Raw genomic sequence first — 27148 nt, 5'->3', positions numbered from 1 at the left:
ATTCCCCTCCCCTCAGACCTGGTCCAGATGCTTGTTGAGGGGAATCAACAATGAAACAGGACACTAAGGACAGTGGTCCTCACACAACACACCCAACACAGCCTAGCAGCAAGGCCAAAGATCCATTTAACACTCACTGTCTGGCATTGTTCCCAGATAGAGCCCAGCAAACAACAAAAATGTTTAATGCACTGCCATCAGTCTTCAAAAAGCTCACTGGACTTAATGTGGCAGTAAAGTTATGAATAGCTATTGACCAAGCTATTCTCCAAGGTGATTAGTCAAAGAGAATCGATAGGAGGAACAATAGTGAAGCATCATACTGTATTTCCTACTGGCAGAGTCAACAACAGAGTCAAGAGCCAGAGAGGGGTCGATACACAAAACAGCATTTGACACCTACAGTCCATAGTCTGACTTAGTCAAATATGTACAATGACGAAGAGACAAAATCAGCCCTCCTGCATATTGGGACAAAGATATACCAGAGCACTGCCTGTGTCACAATAATATGACATTGAATTACATTTATTTATATACTGTACATTATCAAGAGACAGGCATTTAAGGCATTTATTATAATTACTGTATTTACTGCCAGTAGGCTGTCCAATCAAAAACATATCTTTTGATCAATGTTAATTGTGAAGATACTGCTCTAAGAAAACCAAAATGGTCCAAACCTCATGTCGCTATCATAATCCGTTGAAAGGTTATTGGAGTTTTTACCCCTTGTAGGATGGCCAAAATTAGGGTGACTAAATTGATGGAGGACAGAGAAAAAAAAGTGGTCAAAAATCTGGTAAACAGAATTGCATCAGCTAGGCTGGATGCTGTGTGAGAATGAAGGCTAAACTGAAAGAATCACTGTTTAACTCGTTATCTTTCATAAAACAATATTGAGGTAAGATATATATGGATTTTGAGACATGACGTAGTATTTTCACATTTTTGTATACACTTTCATATTAATGCGAAATTACTGTTTTTCAAAAATGTATCACATAAACAAGAATATTTCTGTGAAATGTCAACGGAGCACTGAGCGTACCGCAAGCTTTTTATTTTCAAATCCTTTAACGTTTAATTCGGCTCGTTTCATGCTCGTTTCATTTTGCTTTTTGCAACCGTTTGAAACAACTTTGCAGATGACCCCACTGACAACATAGATGCCATAGAATGTTGTAGTGTCATGTAAATGCATCATAATGCTCATTCTTCACATTCAGTTTTATAGTATTTTTTAAATATTCCACATGTAATGTTAATACTGATGGAGAGCTAACATGTTTAAGAGAATGAGAATGTTTAAGTAAATAAATCATAATGCAAAAACTGCATATGCTCAACTCTATAAATACATGTCTCTGGGTAGAACCAGTCATCCAATATAGTCTTGTCATGGCTGTCTAGGACCAGTGGAGATGTGGAATCAGGAGCAGGAGACAGAGGGCCGGAGCAACTGTGTTTTAATAATAATAATTGCAAACGCAATAGCCGTAGGGCACAGGGCGAGTGGCGAAGTCCGCCAGGGGAAAACACTTTTCCCAAAATAAGCGCACTGAAAAAAAAACGCACAGGGCGCAGCCCGGCAATATAATGGACAAAAATAGCTTACACTCGCAACTGTCCTGAGTGGACAATAAACAATCCCGCACGAGAACCCCAACTGAAAATACACACTAAATAACCCCCCACTAATGACAAAGACAAAACAGGTGCGGGATACACAGACAAAATCAAAAGACACAGAAACAACGATCGGTGGCAGCTAATAGGCCGGCGACGACGACCGCCGAGCGCCGCCCGACCGAGGAGGGGCGCCACCACGTTAGATACTGTGACAAGTCTGGCTAATGCGGTTTCTGTCTGAATGATCCAGGAGCGCCACCTTCTCCTACATTGCCGCGATAATTGACGCTTCACCATTGTGCTGTTTTATTTCTGATAGGCTTTGAAAACTATGAAGATGTCCAGTGAAAGCAGATATGCAATTTGTTGACACCAAAACAGAATTGGATACACATTATCCCGAATGTTAGTCAATAAAAACTTATGTTAAATTTGCTCTGCTTTGCTCGTTTACAGTGGATCATTTCATAGGGAATTGTCGGAGGATCTCTCGTATTTTTACATCATCAACATTTCGAGATTAAAGGGCGATAACATGGCAGCCATTCTAAATCCAGGCTGAACTCTCTCTCCCTCCCTCTAAGACAGGATCGTGTTAAGACACAGATCTGGGGAAGGGTACAAAAAAATGTCTGCAGCATTGAAGGTCCCCAAGAACAAAGTGGCCTCCATCATTCTTGAAAGGAAGAAGTTTGGAACCACCAAGAATCTTACTAGAGCTGGCCGCCCAGCCAAACTGAGCAATGGTGGAAGAAGGGCCTTGGTCAGGGAGGTGACCAAGAACCTGATTGTCACTCTGACAGAGCTCCAGAGTTCCCATGTGGAGATGGGAGAACCTTCCAGAAGGACAACCATCTCTGCAGCACTCCACCAATCAGGCCTTTTTGGTAGTGGCCAGTCTTTTACTCCTTAGTAAAAGACACAACTGCCTGCTTGGAATTTGCCAAAAGGCACCTACAGGACTCAGACCATGAGAAACAAGATTCTCTGGTCTGATGAAACCAAGATTGAATTCTTTGGCCTGAAAGCCAAGCTTCACGTCTGGAGGAAACCTGGCACCATCCCTACGATGAAGCATGGTGGTAGCAGTATCATGTTGTGGGGATGTTTTTCAGCGGCAGGGACTGGGAGACTAGTCAGGATTAAGGGAAAGATGAACGGAGCAAAGTACAGAGAGATCCTTGATGAAGTCCTGAGTGCTCTGGAGCAGGTTCTCAGACTGGGGCGAAGGTTCACCTTCAAACAGGACAACAACCCTAAGCACACAGCCAAGACAATGCAGGAGTGGCTTTGGGACAAGTCTCTGAATGTCCTTGAGTGACCCAGCCAGAACTCGAACATGAACCCGATCGAACATCTCTGGAGAGACCAGAAAATGGCTGTGCAGTGACGCTCCCCACCCAACCTGACAGAGCTTGAGAGGATCTGCAGAGAAGAATGGGAGAAACTCCCCAAATACAGGTGTGCCAAGCTAGTAGCATCATACCCAAGAATAATCGAGGCTGTAATCGCTGCCAAAGATGCTTCAACAAAGTACAGATAAAGGGTCTGAATACTTACGTAAATGTGATATTAGTTTGTTATTTTTAATAAATGTGCAAACATTTCTAAAAACCTGTTTTTGCATTGTCATTATGGGGTATTGTGTGTGGATTGATGAGGGGGGGAAAACAATTTAATCCATTTTAGAATATACATATATATATATTCTATGGCTGTGGGTAGAACAACTCAGCTTGGAAATGTAACATGTGTCATCCTGACCCAAAACACCCTGCTCACTCACTGCCAGACAATGTACCTGAAAGTGTTTGTCTTTTTTCCTCCACCCAGCTCACAAAATGGGTGATTAAAAAGATCTCTCCTGGACTTAATGCTCATATAGGCCTTAATTATTTGTAAAAAAATAAATATAAAAAATTCTCATTGACTGTGGATGACCATTGACAACCATGGAAAGATTCTATATATAATTTTTAATATATAGTACCAGTTAAAAGTTTGGACACACTGACTCATTCAAGGGTTTTTCTTTATTTGTACTATTTTCTATATTGTAGAATAATAGTGAAGACATCAAAACTATGAAATAACACATATGGAATCATGTAGTAACCACAATTTTTTTTTAAATTCAAATCAAAATATATTTTAAATTCTTCAAAGTAGCCCCCCTTTGCCTTGATGACAGCTTTGCACACTCTTGGCATTCTCTCAACCAGCTTCACCTGGAATGCTTTTCCAACAGTCTTGAAGGAGTTTCCACATGTGCTGAGCACTTGTTGGCTGCTTTTCCTTCACTCTGCAGTCCAACTCATCCCAAACCATCTCAATTGGGTTGAGGTCGGGTGATTGTGGAGGCCAGGTCATCTGATGCAGCACTCCATCACTCTCCTTCTTGGACAAATAGTCCTTACACAGCCTGGAGGTGTGTTGGGTCATTGTCCTGTTGATGAACAAATGATAGTCCCACTAAGCGCAAACCAGATGGGATGGCGTATCGCTGCAGAATGCTGTGGTAGCCATGCTGGTTAAGTGTGCCGTGAATTCTAAATAAGTCCCCAGCAAAGCACCCCCACACCATCACACCTCCTCTATGCTAGTAACTTATCCTCTGCAGCAGAGGTAACTCTGGGTCTTCCTTTCCTGTGGCGGTCCTCATGAGAGCCAGTTTCATCATAGTGCTTGACTGTTTTTGTGATTGCACTTGAAGAAACTTTCAAAGTTCTTGAAATGTTCCCAGATTGACTGACCTTCATGTGTAAAGCAATGATGGACTGGTCCTGTATTTTTTTAAAGATTCTTCAGAACTCTTGTCTATTTTAATCTCTCCCATACCCTCTACATTCCTCCTCAAATATCTCCCCAGATACAATGAATAGATTGATGCAGGATCTCAATCTGTCTGAACTCATTGCACTCTTTTTTCTCCTCCATCACTGACACCTAGAAATGTCATACATTCAACCGAACACATTGTGAACAAAGAGAATATGTCAAAATTCTTAAAGTTCAACCTAAAGTGAAAGAAGGAAAGGATAAAATATGTACGTACTCAAGTCATTGCCTTTACTACCCTTCAGCCATCCCAAGATGCTGAAAACACACAAAACAACTTTATTTCACACCCCGTCTTGAGCAAACACACACTCTTTCCCCTGCGGGCAAACACGAAGACTGACATTTGGGACAGAGGTGCTCCTTCCTGGTTATAAGAGGGAAGGATGGAGTCAGAGCGGGGTCAGAGCAGGAAGGTGACACTGAAGGAAAGTGACATCACAGAGACCAGAACAGAGCAGAAAACTCTGCTTGAGTGACAGCTGTCCCAAATAGAGCTGACAATTACATTAATTTCCTTTCCTGTCCAACAACATCAGTCTGGATCAGGGGAGATATCAATCCCATGGTGCCTAAACAAGGATGCCAGAAAACTGTCTGGCACTAAACACTGCTGTGCTGACTCTTAAGTTTTTTTCTGTAGTAAAGATACTAACTTTTCAACACACACACACATCATTAGCGGCAAAGTCCTGTTAAACATGTTCATTCTGTATGCACTGCACAACGTGCAAAACACACCAGTATCAGTTCCAGATGGCCGAAATGCCTCAAAGCCTATATCATTTACAGCATGCAGATTTCACCTCGCAATCACACAATACAAAAACACCTTTAAAACATTTTGCACTACATTGTACATTATTTTGTATACATAAATAATTAATAATTATCAACTTTTAAGAATCCAACCTTACTAAGTATTATTTCCCTCCTGGTTAGGCAAATGTTTTGTATCATGATATGATTCATATGTTTAATATTGGGCCTGCTTGATATGTTTTTAATCACTGAACAACACAATTATTTGCTAGTTGTGGGTGTTGAAAATGTTCCCATTCTGGTTCAGATGTAAAGGACATTTGTGTATTTATATTTATTATGGATCCCCATTAGTTCCTGCCAAGGCAGCAGCTACTCTTCCTGGGGTCCAGCAACATTAAGGCACTTACATCACACATAAAACAAAAGATCATATAATATTATTACACCACTACATAGCAACAATACAAAATGTGTAATACCACCATATTACAATGTATGTGTGTGCATATGCATGTCTGTACCTGTGTGTGTGTTTGTGTGTGTCTCTTCACAGTCCCGCATTTCCATAGGGTGTATTTTAATCTGTTTTTTTAAATCTGATTCTGCTGCTTGCATCAGTTACTTGATGTGCAATAGAGTTCCATGTAGTCATGGCTCTATGTAGTACTGTGCACCTCTCATAGTCTGTTCTGGACTTGGGGATTGTGAAGAGACCTCTGGTGGCATGTCTTGTGGGGTATGCATGGGTGTGTGAGTTGTATGCTAGTAGTTTAAACAGACAGCTCGGTGCATTCAGCTTGTCAACACTTCTTACAAAAACAAGTAGTGATGAAGTCAATCACTCCTCCACTTTGAGCAATGAGAGATTTACATGCATATTATTAATGTTAGCTCTCCTTGTACCTTTAAGGGCCAGCCATGTTGCCCTGTTCTGAGCCAATTGTCCCTCTTTGTAGCACCTGACCACACGACTGAACAGCAGTCAAGGTGCGACAAATCTAGGGCCTGCCTTGTTGATAGTGTTAAGGCAGAGCAGCACTTTATTATGGACAGACGTCTCCCCACATTAGCTACTGTTGTATCAACATGCCAATCAAATGGAAAGGTAGACAGAGGGGATGGACATTTGCAGCTCTTACTGCTTCTCTCCATCCCTCCATTCTCCAGTAGTGACTGTGACTAAAACGAGATGAGGAGTACTGTAAATGTCTCCTCTCCCTCTTCTCATCTTGAGTCACTCATCTCCAGAAGTCTGGGGAGTGGGCGTCCAGAGCACGTTCACAGCTCACTCTTACGCAAGTCCCCACTTTTCCTGCCCAGGCTGGTGTCTACCAAACCATCTGCCACTCGCTCTGCTTTTCCTTCAATGAAACCACGTTTACTCCACAGTCACATGTTCAGCTTATGTGTTAGCTGCTAAAGCAAGGCAAGGAGGCTTCACACCACTCACCCTGGTGTCCCCATGGAGCCTGAGTTCACAGAAGCAAAATAGAGCATGTGCTTATCGGCAAATCAGAGGATAGGTGGCCTTTTGACTGTGTTGTACTACAATACTATGTCAAAAACAGCCAGGAGAAGTTGTAAAGCAGTTGCAAAAAAATCATCACAATGGCTTATGGAGCAATAGTACGAAGTTATAAATGCTATGGTGACCCTTCAGCCTCACAGATACAGTACCATACAGTACCATAAAATACTGTATGTTGAAACTGAAATTGAAACCATGGCTATGTTCCAATCAAGTATACATAAAAGCAAACCTTGTATAATGCCTGCCCATTACATTGCTTAATTTCTAGATAGTATGCTAGTGTAAAACCCAGAGTGTGGTTTGTGTCTGACTGACCTTGGCTTTCTTGATGCCGTTCAAGATGTTTCCTAGATCCTCCACATGGATGACTGAGCATGGGCTATTCTCCTCTGACGCAGCTGTCTCCTCATCACTACTGGACTCTACCAGCTCCTCCTGCAGATAGAAAGAGAGGGAAAGAGAGGAGGAGGGGAGACAGCAGGTGAGAGGGAGAGGAGTAGATAGGGAAAGGTGATGGCAGAACGAGAGAGAGATGGACAGAATATGACAGGTACAGTTGAAGTCTGACGTTTACATACACTTAGGTTGGAGTCATGAAAACTAGTTTTTCAACCACTCCACAAATTTCTTGTTAACAAACTATAGTTTTGGCAAGTCGGTTAGAACATCTACTTTGTGCATGACACAAGTAATGTTTCCAACAAATTGTTTACAGACAGATTATTTCACTGTATCACAATTCCAGTGGGTTAGAAGTTTACATACACAAAATTGACTATACCTTTAAACAGCTTGGAAAATACCAGAAATTGATGTCATGGCTTTAGAAACTTCTGATAGGCTAATTGACATCATTTGAGTCAATTGGAGGTGTATCTGTGGATGTATTTCAAGGCCTACCTCAAGCTCAGTGCCTCTTTGCTTGACATCATGGGAAAATCACAAGAAATCAGCCAAGACCTCAGAAGAAAATTGTAGACCTCCACAAGTCTGGTTCATCCTTGGGAGCAATTTCCAAACGCCTGAAGGTACCACGTTCATCTGTACAAACAATAGTACACAAGTATAAACACCATGGGACCACGCAGCCATCATACCGCTCAGGAAGGAGACGCGTTCTGTCTCCTAGAGATGAACGTACTTTGGTGCGAAAAGTGCAAATCAATCCCAGAACAACAACAAAGGACCTTGTGAAGATGCTGGAAGAAACCGGTACAAAAGTATCTATATCCACAGTAAAACGAGTCCTATATCGACATAACCTGAAAGGCCACTCAGCAAGGAAGAAGCCACTGCTCCAAAACCGCTATAAAAAAGCCAGACTACGGTTTGCAACTGCACATGGGGACAAAGATCGTACTTTTTGGAGGAATGTCCTCTGGTCTGATGAAACAAAAATAGAACTGTTTGGCCATAATGACCATCATTATGTTTGTAGGAAAAAGGGGGAGGCTTGCAAGCCGAAGAACACCATCCCAACAGTGAAGCACGGGGGTGGTAGCATCATGTTGTGAGGGTGCTTTGCTGCAGGAGGGACTGGTGCAGTTCACAAAATAGATGGCGTCATGAGGCAGGAAAATGATGTGGATATATTGAAGCAACATCTCAAGACATCAGTCAGGAAGTTAAAGTTTGGTTGCAAATGGGTCTTCCAAATGGACAATGACCCCAAGCGTACTTTCAAAGTTGTGGCAAAATGGCTTAAGGACAACAAAGTCAAGGTAGATTTTCCTGTAGAAAATCTGTGGGCAGAACTGAAAAAGCATGTGCGAGCAAGGAGGCCAACAAACCTGACTCAGTTACACCAGCTCTGTCAGGAGGAATGGGCCAAAATTCACCCAACTTATTGTGGGAAGCTTGTGGAAGGCTACACAAAACATTTGACCAAAGTTTAAAAATGTAAAGGCAATGCTACCAAATACTAATTGAGTGTATGTAAACTTCTGACCCACTGGGAATGTAATGAAAGAAATAAAAGCTGAAATAAATCATTCTCTCTACTATTATTCTGACATTTCACATTCTTAAAATAAAATGTTGATCCTAACTGACCAAAGACAGGGAATTTTTACTAGGATTAAATGTCAGGAATTGTGAAACTGAGTTTAAATGTATTTGGCTAGGGTGTATGTAAACTTCCGACTTCAACTGTAGGTGAGAACAGAGAGAGTAAGTGGAAGAAAAATAAGGAGAGATCACTCCCACCTAGTACACGAGAGACCTGCCTCTCTCACTTCAAGCATCTCCTAAAGGGTCCAAACCTCCTTCTGATTTATTAAGGCATAAATCCACAACTAATCTTAAATACATCTATGATTAAACACATCCAGGATCCCATATGGGATACATTTTATTACAAGTCATTACCTTTTGTTGGAGCTGCTTGATTAAATAAAGAAAAACATATGCATATTTATGGAGTTTAGGAACTCCTCGGGGTACGTGGCTGATTAAAATGATGTTGCCCACCGCAAGTTCGTCGGCATTGGCAGGATTAAATGAAAGCTAAATGGATGCATGGTAGATAAATCATAATGATTAGCCTTCACACTGTAGTTTATTTCTTCACTCTCCTCTACTCGCTGAACATCACCCCTGCTGCGTACAGCACTGGAGACAGCAGGAAGAGAAAGTAGCACCGCTAACTCACGTTACCATGACAATAGGAGAAAGAGGGTATGTGCATGCATGCGTGTTTAGTAATAGCAGTAGTGTCAAGGAATCTACTCCAGATAAAAGTGTAATAAGAAATACGTTATTGTGGACAGCATAAACCTGCATGGAGTTACGTGAACTATGAATCAGCTCTATGAGATTAGCATTAGTAATGGGAGGTATGCATGTTAAGAGTAGTTTAGTCTTACCTCAGAGCTGAGCTGTTCTGGAAATGCCTGATCGTCCTCAGTCTTCTCCTGTGGTTTCTTCCTGTTCCTGGTCTTACAGGAGCTGCCCATCTTACAGTTTCCACTACAGGCCTTCTTCTGCCCTGCAACCAGGGCCTGCAGGCTGAGCTGCAGACCAGAAAGTTAGCCTGCACGCTTCCAGACCAGAAAGTTAGCCTGCACGCTGCCATTGTGGCTCTTCACTACGTTGCAGTTGCCATCTCCTCTGGACAGAACACGGATGCCGCTCAGCATCCACAGCCACTTGTCCACGTTCTTACTCACCTAAGGGAGAGGGCAGAAGGGGTTGAATGATGTGTTTTCAGTGAGTCTAGAGAAAGTGGATGGTTAGCTATGGGACAGGAGAGAACAGTAATAGTGGTAATGATAATCGATTAATGAGCTTAGTATTCTAGTGTGTACAAAAGAGGAATGTATAATATGCAAAAAATACCATGAAAATATCAGATAAGCAAAGAAACTGATTGCAAGTGTAAGTAGCAGCACCACACATAGTGGAAACATATCGATAGGAGACATACAGTATTTTGTCAGATCTCTTACCGTATTGTAATGGCTGCCATACACCAAGTTGCCCAGGCCAAACACTGCATATCTGTCCTTTCAGGTAGGCTTTCCCATATCCTCCTCCAGACACTTACAGAACAATTCAGCATTTTCTGTGGGCTGTCCGTCAGTGTACATAGCCAATAGCAACATACAGACCAACTTGTTGGAGCATTGGAGAGAGAGATGTCATCAAAAATGTGGAAAGTGGCACAAGATAAACAAATGCAGAATATGTAACATATACATATAGAATAAGGATAAAGGATCTCTCCGGCACTTTATACAGGAATGGCCCCATTTCTAGATCCAAAAACAGGATGCAGCTATGGACAACTTATTGCATTACATGCAACCACAGTGAAAGTAGGAATCAATAACAACAGCTGCATATGGAGCACAATGAGGTATGAGGACAACAATTTGAAGGCAGAACAAATCTTCAAAGCAGAGCAACATTGTAAATGATTTAAGCCCTACAGGGCAGCCAGTGTAAGGTGCCCCTTGCCCCATGGTTTCCTACAGCAAAGAGCTGCCTGCAACACTATGCTGCTCGAGGAAAAGAGGATCATGATTGAACACTGGGCACAAAGAGTCAATGAACTGAGCATGTGAAACTAGATCTCTGGGCCGAAGGCCGGGCCGAGTACCCGTGGTAATTTCTCTTTGGAGATAAAAATCCCTCTCCCGAACTGTAAAGTATCTCTGTTGAATAAATGGCAATTTCCTCTCAGTCTGCTGTGCCAGGAGACAAATCTCCTATTCATTCCTCAGATGGTGAAGTATTGCCCAACAAAATGGAATACTGATGAAAATAATCAATCTTTCCTGGTTGAACGGGATTCATTAAAATATTTATACCTGTGCCAGCCATTGGTTTGAAGAATAAAAATAAATAATAATAAAGAGGCAAACTTGGGGTTGGAAAATGATGCTAGTGCAAGGCTTTAAGACTGTATAGTTTTGCTAGTTCATCTGTCAGCGGATACAATATTAATTCCCTAGAAGCTAAAATAGTAGCACGAAATTAAGTACGTGAATAATAACATATGGTAACAAGTTATAGTTAGTCACAAATTTAAACATGACTGTCCAGATATATACCCATTAAGGACAGTATAATTATACAATTGTTTTCTTCCAGGTTAAAGGTACTAAACATCACTCACCTCATCAGCTAGTCTGTCATCTTGGCTCACCTCATCAGCTAGTCTGACATTGGCTCAAAAGCTCCCCATAAGGTAAAATTCTGTAGTATTGGCCTGGATATTGATGATGTTTTATGCTATGACCAGCCAAAGGTTGCAGATTATTTTAACACATTTTTTACCACTATAGCCTCATCTCTGGTTAAGAAGTTATCGACCTGCTCTGGACACTATGGCCAGTCTTTCATTAACAACTTTTACCATAGCAAAAGGTATCACAAATTATTTGTTTGAGCTGTGCATGGTAACAGAGGACAAAGTTTCCAATCTACTATGCTTAATGAGCACAAACAAAGCAACTGGGCTGGATAACGATCCTGCAAGATTCATGAAGGATAGTGCTTGTGTCACTGCTAAAATGATAACGCATATTGTAAACCTTTCAATTAGTAGTGGTACATTTCCCAATGATCTCAAAACATCCCGGGTGGTTCCACTCCACAAGAGGAGCAGTAAAACAAATGGAGGAAATTACAGGCCTGTGTCAATCCTCAGCACCATATCCAAAGTTGTTGAGAGATTAGTTATGGCTTGAATCCCGTTAGCGGGATTGATATGACGACAGCCAGTGAAAGTGCACGGCGGCAAATTCAAAACAACAGAAATTTCATAATTTAAATTTCTCAACATACAAGTATTATACACCATTTTAAAGATAAGATTCTCCTTAATCTAACCACAGTGTCCGATTTCAAAAAGGCTTTACGGGAAAAGCAAAACATTAGATTATGTTAGGACATAAACTTCACAAGAAAATCCACACAGCCATTTTCCAAGCAAGGACATGCATCACAAAAACCAGAAGTACAGCTAAAATATTCCCTAACCTTTGATGATCTTCATCAGATGACACTCCTGGGACATCATGTTATACAATATATGTATGTTTTGCTCGATAAAGTTAATATTTATATCCAAAAACAGCATTTTACATTGGCGCGTGATGTTCAGAAAACTTATTCCCACCAAAACTTCCTGTGAATGTGCACAGGAATACTCATCATAAAATGTTGATTAAATTTACAACAGTTATTGAAAGTATTATAGATATACTACTCCTTAATGCTACCGCTGTGTCAGATTTTAAAATAGCTTTTCGGCGCAAGCACATTTGTCAATATTCTGAGTACATAGCTCGCCATCACAACAAGCTATACAGACACCCGCCAAGTTCGGGGTCAACTAAACTCAGAATTAGTATTATAAATATTCCCTTACCTTTGCTGATCTTGGTCGGAATGCACTACCAGGACTCCTACTTCCACAAGAAATTTTATTTTTGTTCGAAATACTCCATATTTATGTCCAAATACCCCCTTTGTTCGTGCGTACAGATCACTATCCAAAAGGCATAACGCGTGTGCGTAAAAAAAGAGACAAAAAGTCAAATAGTTCCATTACCGTTCGTAGAAACATGTCAAACGATATTTACAATCAATCCTTAGGGTCTTTTTAAATTAAAACGTCAATAATATTCCAACCGGACAATAGCGTATTCATTCCAGGAGAAAAAGAATGAGCAGCGCCCCAAACGTGAATGCGCAGTAAACAACTCCCTGCTCCCAGGCAGTCCACTGATAAACTGAGCTGCTGTTCTTTGCCCAGTAACAGGAGACGCATGAAAGACGTTTCTAAAGGCTGTTGACAGCCAATGGAAGCCTTAGGAAGTGCAAAATGACCCCACAGACACTGTAGTTTGAATAGACATTAGATAGAAGAACTACAAATCACTTCCTGGTTGGATTTTTTCTCAGGTTTTTGCCTGCCATATGAGTTCTGTTATACTCACAGACATCATTCAAACAGTTTTAGAAACTTCAGAGTGTTTTCTATCCAAATATACTAATAATATGCATATCTTAGTTTCTGGGAGTGAGTAGGAGGCAGTTTACTCTGGGCACGTCAGTCATCCAAGCGACTCAATACTGCCACCATCCATAAGAAGTTAAAATCAACTTGAGGGATACCTTCTTGAGCACAAACTTATTTATGAACTACAATCTGGCTTTAGAACAGCTCATTCCACTGGTACTGTCACGTCCTGACCAATAAGGGGTCAGTTGTCATTGTAGTATGGTCAGGGCGTTGCAGGGGGTGTTTGTTTTGTGTGTTTTGTTTTTTTTTGGTTCTAGGGGATATTGGTTATAGTTTTCTATTTCTATGTTTCTTTTTCCATGTTTGGCAGAGAATGGTTTCCAGCCATACTTAGGCAGCCTGTTTTTTCCTTTGGGTTTGTGGGTGGTTGCTTTCTGTATAGTCTGTGTACCTTGCAGAACTGTTGATTGTCGGTTTATTGTTTTCGTGTAAGTGTTCACTTTATTAAGAATAAAAGAAGATGAGCACTATACCCGCTGCGTTTTGGTCACCTTTCATCGACGCCTCTGACAGGTACTTGCCTTATCCACCTTTCTGACCACATTAAGCAGGAAAGTGAGAAGGGAAACTATACAGGTATGGTCATGTTAGACTTACCACAGGGATCAATTTTAGGGCCCCTCTTATTTCTTATATACCCTGCTCAAAAAAATAAAAGGGAACACTTAAACAACACAAGTCAATCACACTTCTGTGAAATCAAACTGTCCACTTAGGAAGCAACACTGATTGACAATACATTTCACATGCTGTTGTGCAAATGGCATAGACAACAGGTGGAAATTATAGGCAATTAGCAAGACACCCCCAATAAAGGAGTGGTTCTGCAGGTGGTGACCACAGACCACTTCTCAGTTCCTATGCTTCCTGGCTGATGTTTTGGTCACTTTTGAATGCTGGTGGTGCTTTCACTCTAGTGGTAGCATGAGACGGAGTCTACAACCCACACGCGTGGCTCAGGTAGTGCAGCTCATCCAGGATGGCACATCAATGCGAGCTGTGGCAAGAAGGTTTGCTGTGTCTGTCAGCGTAGTGTCCAGAGCATGGAGGCGCTACCAGGCGACAGACCAGTACATCAGGAGACGTGGAGGAGGCCGTAGGAGGGCAACAACCCAGCAGCAGGACCGCTACTTCCGCCTTTGTGCAAGGAGGAGCAGGAGGAGCACTGCCAGAGCCCTGCAAAATGACCTCCAGCAGGCCACAAATGTGCATGTGTCTGCTCAAACGGTCAGAAACAGACTCCATGAGGGTGGTATGAGGGCCCGACGTCCACAGGTGGGGGTTGTGCTTACAGCCCAACACGGTGCAGGACGTTTGGCATTTGCCAGAGAAAACCAAGATTGGCAAATTCGCCACTGGCGCCCTGTGCTCTTCACAGATTAAAGCAGGTTCACACTGAGCACATGTGACAGACATGACAGAGTCTGGAGACGCCGTGGAGAACGTTCTGCTGCCTGCAACATCCTCCAGCATGACCGGTTTGGCGGTGGGTCAGTCATGGTGTGGGATGGCATTTCTTTGGGGGCCGCACAGCCCTCCATGTGCTCGCCAGAGGTAGCCTGACTGCCATTAGGTACCGAGATGAGATCCTCAGACCCCTTGTGAGACCATATGCTGGTGCGGTTGGCCCTGGGTTCCTCCTAATGCAAGACAATGCTAGACCTCATGTGGCTGGAGTGTGTCAGCAGTTCCTGCAAGAGGAAGGCATTGATGCTATGGACTGGCCCGCCCGTTCCCCAGACCTGAATCCAATTGAGCACATCTGGGACATCCTGTCTCGCTCCATCCACCAACGCCACGTTGCACCACAGACCAGTTGTCCAGGAGTTGGCGGATGCTTTAGTCCAGGTCTGGGAGGAGATCCCTCAGGAGACCATCCGCCACCTCATCAGGAGCATGCCCAGGCGTTGTAGGAGGTCATACAGGCCACACACACACACAACTGAGCCTCATTTTGACTTGTTTTAAGGACATTACATCAAAGTTGGATCAGCCTGTAGTGTGGTTTTCCACTTTAATTTTGAGTGTGACTCCAAATCCAGACCTCCATGGGTTGATAAATTGGATTTCCATTGATTACTTTTGTGTGATTTTGTTGTCAGCACATTCAACTATGTAAAGAAAAAAGTATTTAATAAGATTATTTCATTCATTCAGATCTAGGATGTGTTATTTTAGTGTTCCCTTAATTTTTTTGAGCAGTGTACGTTAATGATATGCCAGATACAGTAAAGTGCAAACTCTTGCTTTATGCTGATGATTCATCCATACTGGTATCAGGGAAGGATACAGTTTACATAGAGGGTAACGGAGTAAGGAATTGCATTTTGTTAGAGATTGGTTGTCTGACAACAAATTGTCACTACATTTGGGAAAAACTTAATCGATTTTGTTTGGAACAAAACGTAGATTGCTTAGGGCTGACAAGATAATGGTAAACTGTGCAGGCAAGAAGATTGAATCTAAAACACGTGTATCTTATCTTGGTGTGTCCCTAGATCAATCCCTTTCTGGAGACCTGATTGCTGCTAAAATTCTTTCTAAAATGGCAAACAAATTGAAATGTTTATATCGTAACACTAGATATTTTTACATTGAAGTTAAGAAACTGCTTGTCTCAACCTTGATTCAGTGTCAAGGTTGATTATGCCTGCTCTGCTTTGATTATGCCTGCTCTGCTTGGTATAGTGGGCTATCAAAAAAGCTTAAAAAAGAGAATGCAGGTCATGCAAAATAATGTTATCAAGTATATGCTGAACGTCCCCCCAAGGACCCACACAGGGGTATTGGAGTTCCGGGAAGTGGGCTTGGTGCCTTTGGAGACCAGAGTGGACCAACTTAAACTTAAATCACGTTTGACATCTTAAAGGATCGCAACCCAGGTTACATGAGAAACTACATTGACATGGTCTATAACCAACTCAGTCACAATACCAGAGCTAGTGTTATGTCTTGTAAAATCACAAGAGTAAACAGTACTGCGAGGAGCATGTTTTTCCATACAGGCATTTGTCTATGGAATAGCCTTCCCTTGGAGATCAAGTAAATAAAAAGTAAAAATAGCTTTAAAAAGCAGGCAGATTTTCATTTGGACAAGGTTGTCTAAGTAAGAGAAACCACTCCACTGCCCCTTGTGCCCCCTACTGCTGGTCAGGTGTATTATTTGAAGGATCGGTATGATGTGCAATTAATAGATTGTTTTAATGTTATTTTTAAGGTTAGGGAGAAGTGCAGTGAATAGTGGCACTTTTTAGGATGTCAATATAAATTAATGCATTTATGGTTGTTTGTAATTTTGTCTTGTATTTTAATCAGTATGTGTTATTGCTAGATCTGTAGCAACGCCCTGGAACAAATTCATTATCAAATAAAAGGTCATTCAATTATGCAATTTTGATCATAAAAACTAGAGCCTTACAGTCCATTCATACCTTCAGAAAGTATTCACACGCCTTGCCTTTTTCCACATTTTGTTCTGTTACAGCCTGAATTTAAGATTTGATTGAGATTTGTTTTTGCACTGGCCTACACACAATACCCCATAATGTCAAAGTGGAATTATGTTTAAAATATATATTTTTACAAATCAATTAAAAATAAAAAGCTAAAATGTCTTGCGTCAACAAGTATAGAATCCATTTGTTATGGCAAGCCTAAATAAGTTCAGGAGTAAACGTTTGCTTAACAAGTCACATGGACTCACTCTGTGTGCAATAGTGTTTAACGACTACCTCATCTCTGTACCCCACACATACAGATAATTGTAAGGTCCCTCAGCAGAGCAGGGAATTTCATACACAGATTCAACCAAAGACCAGGGAAGTTTTCCAATACCTCGCAAAGAAGGGCACCTATTGGCAGATGGTTAAAAAAAAGAAGATATTGAATATCCCTTTGAGCATGGTGAAGTTATTCATTACACTTTGGATGGTGTATCAATACACCCAGTCACTACAAAGAGTGCGCATTCGGAAACAATTCAGACCCTTTGACTTTTTCCACATTCTTGTTAAGTTACAGCCGATAAATTATTTTTTAAAACACAATGCCCCATAAAGACAAATAGAAAACAGGTTTGAATTTTTGCAACAAAAAAAAACAACACATTTTTACATAAGTATTCAGACCCTTTGCTATAAGACTCAAAATTGGGCTCAGGTGGATCCCATTTCCATTGATCATCCTTGAGATGTTTGTACAACTTGATTGGAGTCCAACTGTGGTAAATTCAATTGATTTTGGACCTGATTTGGAAAGGCAAACACCTGTCTATATAAGGTCCCACAGTTGACGTCACAGCAAAAACCAAGCCTTGAGGTCGAAGGAATTGTCCGTAGAGCTCCGAGACAGGATTGTGTCGAGGCACAGATCTGGGGAAGGGTACCAAAAAATGTCTCCAGCATTGAAGATCCCCAAGAATAAAGTGCCCTCAATCATTCTTAAATAGAAGAAGTTTGGAACCAAGACTCTTCCTAGTGCGGTCTTCCCGGCCAAACTGAGCAATAAGGGGAGAAGGGCCTTGGTCAGGGAGGTGACCAAGAACCCGATGGTCACTGACAGAGCTCCAGAGAACCTCTGTGGAGATGGGAGAACCTTCCAGAAGGACAACCATCTCTGCAGCACTCCACCAATCAGGTCTTTATGCTAGAGTGTCCAGATGGAAGCCACATGACAGCCCGCTTGGAGTTTTCCAAAAGGCACCTAAAAGACTCTCAGACCATGAGAAACAAGATTCTCTGGTCTGATGAAACCAAGATTTAATTATTTGGCCTGAATGGTAAGCATCACATCTGGTGGAAACCTGGCACCATCCCTACGGTCAAGCATGGTGGTGGCAGCATCATGCTGTGGGGATGTTTTTCAGCGGCAGAGACTGGGAGACTAGTCAGGATTAAGGGAAAGATGAACGGAGCAAAGTACAGAGAGATCCTTGATGAAGTCCTGAGTGCTCTGGAGCAGGTTCTCAGACTGGGGCGAAGGTTCACCTTCAAACAGGAAAACAACCCTAAGCACACAGCGAAGACAACGCATGAGTGGCTTTGGGACAAGACTCTGAATGTCCTTGAGTGGCCCAGCCAGAGCCCAGACTTGAACCCGATCGAACATCTCTAGAGAGACCTGAAAATAGCTGTGCAGCGACGCTCCCCATCCAACCTGACAGAGCTTGAGAGGATCTGCAGAGAAGAATGGGAGAAACTCCCCAAATACAGGTGTACCAAGCTTGTAGTGTCATACCCAAGAAGACTCAAGGCTGTAATCGCTGCCAAAGGTGCTTCAACAAAGTTTTGAATAAAGGGTCTGAATATTTATGCAAATGTAATATTTCCATTTTTTTTATTTGCAAACATTTATAAAAACCTGTTTTTGCTTTGTCATAATGGGGTATTGTGTGTAAATTGATGAGGGGGAAAAACTATTACATTTATTTTAGAATAAGGCTGTAACGTAACAAAATGTGGAAAAAGTAAAGAGGTTTAAATACTTTCCAAATGCACTGTAAATGAAAATTAGGCCTAAAGGTTTCCAAAAACCGTATCACAAGGGAAGACTAACGTTTGTAAACGTTAAAGAGAGTTGGGACTGTAGTAAACATTGGCCGTGCTGTGATCCATAAGAATCCTATGGCTAGGTATGGCCCCTTGGGTTCTCGAGAGCTAATAAAAACCATGCATCCCTAAAACTATTATTTTCTCTTAAACCCCCAAAATTGTCCATGGTTGCAGAATCACCCTCTTACCTTTGCATTTCCAGTCTGTGATCCATAGAATATCTGTGCTTTAGATACATGAACCACTTTCTCAACACTGTAACCATCCTACTTCACAGCTTTGTAGAGCCAGGGGGTCACTGGATTGGTAGGAGTATTCTAATGGGGTACAGAGAAAAATAACATGTATGAGGCACAGATTCAGTTCCAGTGATAGTCATTCATTTGGAGAGCTTGGGACTACAAAGTTCTATCTGCAAAATTTAGAGAAATATATACAGTTGAAGTCGAAAGTTTGCATACAGCTTAGCCAAATACATTTAAACTCAGTTTTTTACAAATCCTGACATTTATTCCTATTATAATTCCCTGTCTTAGGTCAGTTAGGATCACCACTTTATTTTAAGAATGTGAAATGTCAGAATAGTAGTTGAGAGAATGATTTATTTCATCACATTCTCAGTGGGTCAGAAGTTTACATACAGTCAATTAGTATTTGGTAGCATTGCCTTTAAATTGTTTAACTTGGGTCAAACGTTTCAGGTAGCCTTCCACAAGCTTCCCACAATAAGTTGGGTGAATTTTGGCCCATTCCTCCTGACAGAGCTGGTGTAAATGAGTCAGGTTTGTAGGCCTCTTGTTCGCACACGCTTTTTCAGTTCTGCCCACACATTTTCTATGGGATTGAGGTCAGGGCTTTGTGATGGCCACTCCAATACCTTAACTTTGTTGTCCTTAAGCCATTTTGCCACAACTTTGGAAGTATGCTTGGGGTCATTGTCCATTTGGAAGACCCATTTGTGACCAAGCTTTAACTTCCTGACTGATGTCTTGAGATGTTGCTTCAGTATATCCACAATTTTCCTCCGCCATCTATTTTGTGAAGTGCACTAGTCTCCCCTGCAGCAAAGCACCCCCACAACATGATGCTGCCACCCCCCTGCTTCACGGTTGGGATGGTGTTCTTTGGCTTGCAAGCCTCCCCTTTTTCCTCCAAACATAACAATGGTCATTATGGCCAAACAGTTCTATTTTTGTTTCATCAGACCAGAGGACATTCCTCCAAAAAGTACGATCTTTGTCCCCATATGCAGTTGCAAACCGTAGTCTGGCATTTGTTATGGTGGTTTTGAGCAGTGGCGTCTTCTTGGCTGAGCGGCCTTTCAGGTTATGTCGATATAGGACTCGTTTTACTGTGGATATAGATACTTTTGTACTGGTTTCTTCCAGCATCTTCACAAGGTCCTTTGTTGTTGTTCTGGGATTGATTTGCACTTTTCGCACCAAAGTACATTCATCTCTAGAAGACAGAATGTGTCTCCTTCCTGAGCGGTATGACGGCTGCGTGGTCCCATGGTGTTTATCCTTGCGTACTATTATTTGTACAGATGAACGTGGTACCTTCAGGCGTTTGGAAATTGCTCCCAAGGATGAACCAGACTTGTGGAGGGCTACAATTTTTTTCTGAGGTCTTGGCTGATTTCTTGTGATTTTCCAATGATGTCAAGCAAACAAGCACTGAGTTTGAAGGTAGGCCTTGAAATATATCCACAGATACACCTCCAATTGACTCAAATGACGTCAATTAGCCTATCAGAAGCTTCTAAAGCCATGACATAATTTTCTGGAATTTTCCAAGCTGTTTAAAGGCACAGTCAACTTAGTGTATGTGAACTTCTGACCCACTGGAATTGTGATACAGTGAAATAATCTGTCTGTAAACAATTGTTGGAAAAATTACTTGTGTAATGCACAAAGTAGATGTCCTAACCAACTTGGAAAAACTATAGTTTGTTGACAAGAAAATTGTGGAGTGGTTGAAAAACGAGATTTAATGACTCCAACCGAAACGTATGTAAACTTTCGACTTCAACTGTAGGTAGAGAACATTGTACAGGACAATGTCAACAACTCAATTTTGACATAAATGCAGATATAACCGTATAGTCCCAAGCTCTCAATTTGACTCTTACATGTATTCATTTACCAGCAGACAAATAAATAATTAGAATGAATAGAAATGCAAACAGAACTGCTCTTTGAGCAAATAATAAGGGAAGAGTTAAATTACCTTTTTCAATGCCATTTTCAGTGAGAACCAAATTCCAAACAAAACATCAGCAGCTGTGTGCAAGTATATCCTGTTCTGCCATACTGACAAAAAAATACTCTCGAAGGTGCTGCGGACTGTCTTCCTTGTTCCTGCAAAGACATTATGTTCCGGATTAGCCCAAAGGCCGGCAAATGGTGATATCGAGTCGTTTCATCTTACGGTCCAAAGGGAATCTATGTAGCTGGCTATACATTCGTATCCCCCGTGGACCGGTTCGTGCATAGAACATTCTCCATTCAGGCTGCAAAGATTCCTTCCTTAATTTAATGGCGAAAAGGTGATTAAAAACTGGGAAAGTATGCATACTTTTCTTTATGAAACACCATTTTCCACCACGCTAAAGTAGCTAATGCTAATCCTGGATATTGTAAATCATTAGTTTTAGAGGAATGATTCCAGTAATTTTTCTAATTAACTGCCAATATGCCAACATTCCATTCAAACAATGCAGTCAAACCACAGCCATATACTGGCTTAAATCAGTTGATGATATGACTTAGACAAGTTGTAAATGCAACAAGAATTGATATTGTATCATATAATAGCACTCACAGCTTTCCAAGAAAACAACAAATGAAACATTTATGGTCTGTTACACATAAAATGTTATTTATACAGAACATTGGTATGAAACGCTTATAAACTGTATTTTTAAGTATGACTATTTTAGGTTGCCAATAATTCTATTACACAATTTCTCATTCTATCACATGCCTTACTTTTATTTTCCTGCATAAGTAAAATCAGGATTATGCCTTTACTGCCGTTCATTCCAATTAAACTGGTTTGAATTTCTCCCTGACCAATATGGCTGCCATTTACAACCCATTCTTGAACATTTAGGGTTTATGACCTTCGCCTCTAGTAATTTAATAGTATCTCTATACTATACATACGCTAAATATGATCTCTATACTATACATACACACATCAGCTAAAGATCTCAGAAAGGGCACAAAAGTTATTTTTGAAATAGAATCTAGCAGCTGCTACCAGGCTCGAGGACATTCTTTCACTGACATGAAAAATGCGCTGACTGACCTCTGCCCCATCCTCATCTCACCTTTCACTTTCAGATACCCAGTTCTCTGCGACACTGTCACTCACCATCAATATCAGCGTCAAAAACATGGGTTGTCAAATCCAAAAACAGTAAAGTTGAGCCCCGCAACATTGTTTCTTTCTCCTGTGCAATGTTTTGTATCATCAATGTAAATATTGACAAACGTTTTAGGAACATCAAAGTTCAACAACTGGGAGCAGCCATAATTGTTATCATGATGAACCGAAATACATTGTGGGAATTGGAGGTTTAATTATATTACAGATATACAAATATTTTATGATATCCCATAGGCATAGCCATATTTTTACACCCCTCTATTCCATTACTTTGCAACAAGAGTTTTTAAGCATTCAGTTATATTCTCTGAATGAAATACACCAGTACAGGAACAACTTCATTTACACGTGATATTTTATGCAAAGTATCTAGTTTGTCAAATACATCAAAAGTAAACATATTTGTATTTATTCGTGGCAGTCGTTATGGTACCGTATAAAATGTAAATGTTAAAAAAAAAAAAATACTAAACAATTCCATCAGAGACCAACAAAACATAGGACCGTTTGCGCATAGTATGTTTCAGTCCGGGGGAATTTTTGTGAAACTCATAGCACGCCAACGCCGCTAAAAAAAAGATAGTGTTACTAAGATTCATCTGTCTTGTAAAGCAGAAATATGTCTATATTTACACCAACAAACCAGATCCGACTCACAAATGTGGCGGTGGTGAGGATGAAAAAGGGAGGAAAACGATTTGAAATCGCCTGCTACAAAAATAAAGTGATGAGCTGGAGATCTGGAGCGTGAGTATTTTAGGAATTTAGCTAGCTGCGTAGCTATGATAGCTAACGTTAGCTAGTTGGATCTGTTTGATACCCACCGAGGCATATAGCAAACACTAGTAGTATTACGACTAATGGTAGTATGTTTTCAGCTTTGATGTATTTATAATTAGCTATGAATGTACCTAAATAATATGTAAATAATACAATCTAATGTGCTGTTTCAGAGTAGCAAGTCATGACTCATGTCATCATCATCATAGCTCACTTGTCTTGTATCGTGCATCATATTCTTACCCAGAGTCGAGAGGCTGTGGAATAATGAGGATATGAGGAACAGTCTAGGTACCATGTGTTTTGCATCACTGATTCTTTGGACTTTGAGTCATCTACACCTGGCATCTTTTGAATTTCAAAAAGGGACACCCCCTCGACCTCCCCCAGAACCAGATCCAATAGCTGGTCTGAGTTCACACAATATTTGTTTTTAGGTTGTCGAGATTAGCCTATCAATACCTATAGATATTGAAAGCATCATCTAGCACAGTGTTTCTGTCCTGGTCCTAGGGAACCAAAGGGGTGCACATCTTTGTTTTTGCCCTAGCACTATTCACCTGATTCCACTAACTAACTCATTGTCAAACCTTAGTGGAATCAGGTGTGTAGTGCTAGGGCAAAAAAGTGCACCCCAGGATTAGGATTGAGAAACTGAGATAGCAAAGCCCCATATAAACACTTAATAAATCGCCATGCCATTTTCATTTGCCAATTACAGAGAGAAGGATCTGGATGAAGTGCTGCAGACCAGCTCTGTTTTCAACAATGTTTCGAAGGGTCAGGTTGCCAAGAAAGATGATCTGTCAAAAGCTTTTGGAACAGATGACCTGACAGAGATATGTAAACAAGTAAATACATTGACAGATAAACAGAACTCCAGTAATCAATATTACTCACATTCATTCAACGTTATGTATTGCTGTGAGATTTGCCTATTCAGTATGTCTTTTTTTTTCCTTTGTTGGTCAGATTTTAGCTAAAGGAGAACTCCAGGTTTCAGACAAGGAGAGGCAGAGCCAGTTGGAGACGAGTTTCAGAGACATTGCGACCATCGTGGCGGAGAAGTGTGTGAACCCAGAGACCAAGCGACCATACACAGTCAACCTCATAGAGAGGGCCATGAAGGATATCCACTACTCTGTCAAGGCCAACAAAAGTACCAAGCAGCAGGTAGGGCAGGGACAAAAGGTTGTTGCTACTGTACACTGGAGTCTACACATTTGCCATATTTTAATATAAACGTCATGGATGAACATGAATGAACGGCTTTGTTGTAAATGCTCACTCACTGTGCATACTGTGTGTACAAGCAGTGGCTAGATTTAGCCATAAATGATTTCCTTTAAGTGTGAGGAGTTTAGTCTGTCATATTAAACGCTGAACCTGTTTCTTGTTTAGCTACATAAACCAGAAAACTTACTGGGTTTCAGTACATACCAACTAATGACAGTATTTGTCATGCTAATGCCCCATGAATCTAACTGCTGTTTGTTCCAAGGCTCTGGAGGTGATTAGGCAGCTGAAGGAGTCCATAGAGATCCAGAGGGCCCACATGAGGCTGAGGCTGGTCCTGCCGGCCAAAGACGGCAAGAGGCTGAAGGAGAAACTCAAACCTCTCCTCAAGGTGGTGGAAAGTGAAGACTTTGACGACCAGCTGGAGATGGTGAGAGACAGATCTCTCTGGTTTATACTAGGCTACACTGTAGGGCTCTAAAGCACGTGTGTCAAACTCATTTCACGAAGGTCCGAGTGTCTGCGAGTTTTCACTCCTCCCTTGTACTTGGTTGATGAATTAAGGTCACTAATTAGTAAAGAGCTCCCCTCACCTGGTTGTCTAGGTCTTATTTGAAAGGAAAAACCTGCAGAAAACTAGGCCCTCCATGGAATGAGTTTGACACCCCTGCTCTAAACTAAAATAGTTATCTAGACTTGATACCCAAAGGAATATGTAATACACTGTATACAGTTCTAGTAAATAATTGAAGTAATGCAACAACAATGCTTTCCCTCCCACCTCTCTCTCTCTCTCTCTCTCTCTCTCTCTATATATATATATATATATATATATCTCCCTCCTTCCATCCTCCAGGTGTGTCTGGTGGACCCGGGCTGCTTCAGGGAGATAGATGAGTTGATCCGCTGTGAGACGAAAGGTAAAGGTTCCCTGGAGGTGCTCAGTCTGAAGGATGTGGAAGAGGGAGACGAGAGGCTGGAATAGCCTTCACACAGAGCCCTATAGGACTACATACATACACTATCTTACCACCACTGCTGCCACACAAACTGCAAACCCCTCATTAAAGAGGCCGCTATTTCTAATACCAATGGAGCCATTCTTATTTCCAGAGTGTTCTAATATTAGGTTTTGGTTGAAGATCTGATAACATTCAGTATTTTTGCTGTGAGCATGCACCACTGGAATGTTTGCTTGTAAACAGAATATTACTATAATTTAATGAAGTTCATTTTGTGAGTCAACTTCTTCTAAAGTAATTCACCTCTGCCTTTCATTTTACCCAGTTTACCATTTCGCCATGTTTGAAAAGTCCTATTTTGTTATGAATAGTTTATTTAACCCCTTAATTTATGTTTCTTCATAATTAAATATGAGTCTTATAAACAATTGCAAATAAAAACTTCATCTATTTCATTGTTTTTATTCATTATTTTGTGATTACTATGGCATAGTCTCTCAAAATTGAATCAATAGCCCTATGCCAATACAGTAGATGACATTTTATCCCAAGTTTATACCATTATTGTAAGATACAGTGCCATCAGAAAGTATTCATACTTTGACTTATTCCGCATTTTGTCCCAAACAAAAGTCTTCTCACCCATCTACACACAATACCCCATAATGACATGTTTTTAGAAATGTTTGCAAATGCAAATCAATTTTAAATTCAGGCTGTAACCTGGAGTATAACCCCCTCTTTCTCAAAAAGTCAAGGGTTGTGAATACTTTCTGAAGCCACTGTAAAACTTTAATGGTAAACCTTCACCACCAATACAGAATTTAAGCAAATTGACAACATTTCAGAACCAATTATTACAGTTGAAAGCGCAATTTACTCTCCATGGTTAGTGCTACTCCTTTACCTCTATCCTAAATTCTTCAACATCTTTCAAAGTGCTTCGTTGCAGTGGAAGCATGACTTCTAACTTTGAGTATAGTACCTAGAGATCTATTCATACCTAATCATACCTGATTGCATCTTCTCATGAAGGCTGTGTTGTTGCCCGAGCATACCTGCTGTGTCTAAATTCAGTCCTGTGGATAGTATCCAGGGGGCTGGTTGGCCCCTGCTCTGCCACAGGATAACCTGGAGTATAACCCCCGCTTTCTGACCCCTCCTGCTGCTGGAACGTGGGGAATCTAGTACTGAGAAACCCTCCCCCTACTACCATTAGAGAGGAGTAGATCCATCCTGTGTACAGAGCAGCTCCCCAGTCTCTCCTCAGCACCACAGTGCCCTCCAGTGGCTTGTTCATGTGGTGGCAGGTCCAGGCTACAGGGACAATCATCAGTATTCCAGACAGCACAAACACCACACCGGAGGTTCGGAAACCACACCTCTCCAATGATACTGATGACCACAGCACCTATACAAGCCATGATCAAGCCTCTCTATGTTCAGAAGTTTCCAGAGAGGGATAACAAAGACTGGTAGAAGGAGCAGTGGAGGCTACCGTCATGGTTGAGGTCCCAGTGGTCCCATTCCAGCCACACCCCGTCTTAGTATGCCGACAGCGTGGCTGTAGAGTTAGTTGTCCAGAGTACCGCTGACTTTCCACAGGGGCAGGCAGCGGGTGAGGATGGCGCACAGCCAGCCTGTAATGCCCAGGCCCAACGCTGCTAGCTCCAACTGCCTCTTCATGACTGAGCTGAGCTTAGTTCCTCACATGAAGCAGGGCTTGACCAGATGCAGGCACAGTCTGTGTGCCTGTGTGTGTGGCTGTGTGTGTGCATGCGTGCCTGTGTGTGAGTCTAGCCTGTGTGATGTGAAACCGGTCCTCACAGATTCCTGAAAAGAAAAGGGCGTGGGGCATCAGTCCTGCTCTACAGCTGGGGAATAAAGGGGATTCCTTCTGTTTACTGTGACATGGTTTCACAACAATCCA

At 41.4% G+C, this 27148-nt stretch overlaps 1 protein-coding gene and 2 pseudogenes across 2 annotated transcripts; 1 reads left to right on the top strand and 2 right to left on the bottom strand.

The window, feature by feature from the left end:
* The window catches only part of LOC115162829 (S-adenosyl-L-methionine-dependent tRNA 4-demethylwyosine synthase-like), a 77332-nt pseudogene extending 56241 nt beyond the window's left edge, over positions 1-21091 (bottom strand).
* A 184-nt stretch (positions 21092-21275) lies between these two features.
* Positions 21276-25673, top strand: LOC115163384 (ribosome maturation protein SBDS). Of its 2 annotated transcripts, none has more exons than XM_029715209.1 (5): positions 21276-21395; positions 23742-23871; positions 23993-24193; positions 24522-24686; positions 25113-25673. In XM_029715209.1, the coding sequence occupies exons 1-5, from the start codon at positions 21385-21387 to the stop codon at positions 25239-25241; spliced, it is 636 nt and encodes a 211-aa protein (XP_029571069.1). In that variant the 5' UTR covers positions 21276-21384; the 3' UTR covers positions 25242-25673. The 2 variants fall into 2 exon arrangements, with proteins under 2 accessions (XP_029571069.1, XP_029571068.1); XM_029715208.1 differs by lacking the exon at positions 21276-21395 and adding an exon at positions 22762-22987.
* LOC115163385 (claudin-4-like) lies at positions 25665-27021 on the bottom strand (annotated as a pseudogene).
* Positions 27022-27148: the final 127 nt, after the last annotated feature.

This window comes from Salmo trutta, chromosome 26, assembly GCF_901001165.1.
Source record: "Salmo trutta chromosome 26, fSalTru1.1, whole genome shotgun sequence".
In the NCBI taxonomy this organism is placed as follows: domain Eukaryota; kingdom Metazoa; phylum Chordata; class Actinopteri; order Salmoniformes; family Salmonidae; genus Salmo; species Salmo trutta.
This window is presented reverse-complemented; position numbering and strand designations above follow the sequence as displayed.

Bases quoted from the DNA above. Each gene is read 5' to 3' on its own strand.
- LOC115163384 (XM_029715208.1), top strand. From the start codon at position 22,860: ATGTCTATATTTACACCAACAAACCAGATCCGACTCACAAATGTGGCG. The intron at 22,988-23,741 runs GTGAGTATTTTA...TGCCAATTACAG, and splicing joins ATGAGCTGGAGATCTGGAGC to AGAGAAGGATCTGGATGAAG. The intron at 24,194-24,521 runs GTAGGGCAGGGA...GTTTGTTCCAAG, and splicing joins ACAAAAGTACCAAGCAGCAG to GCTCTGGAGGTGATTAGGCA.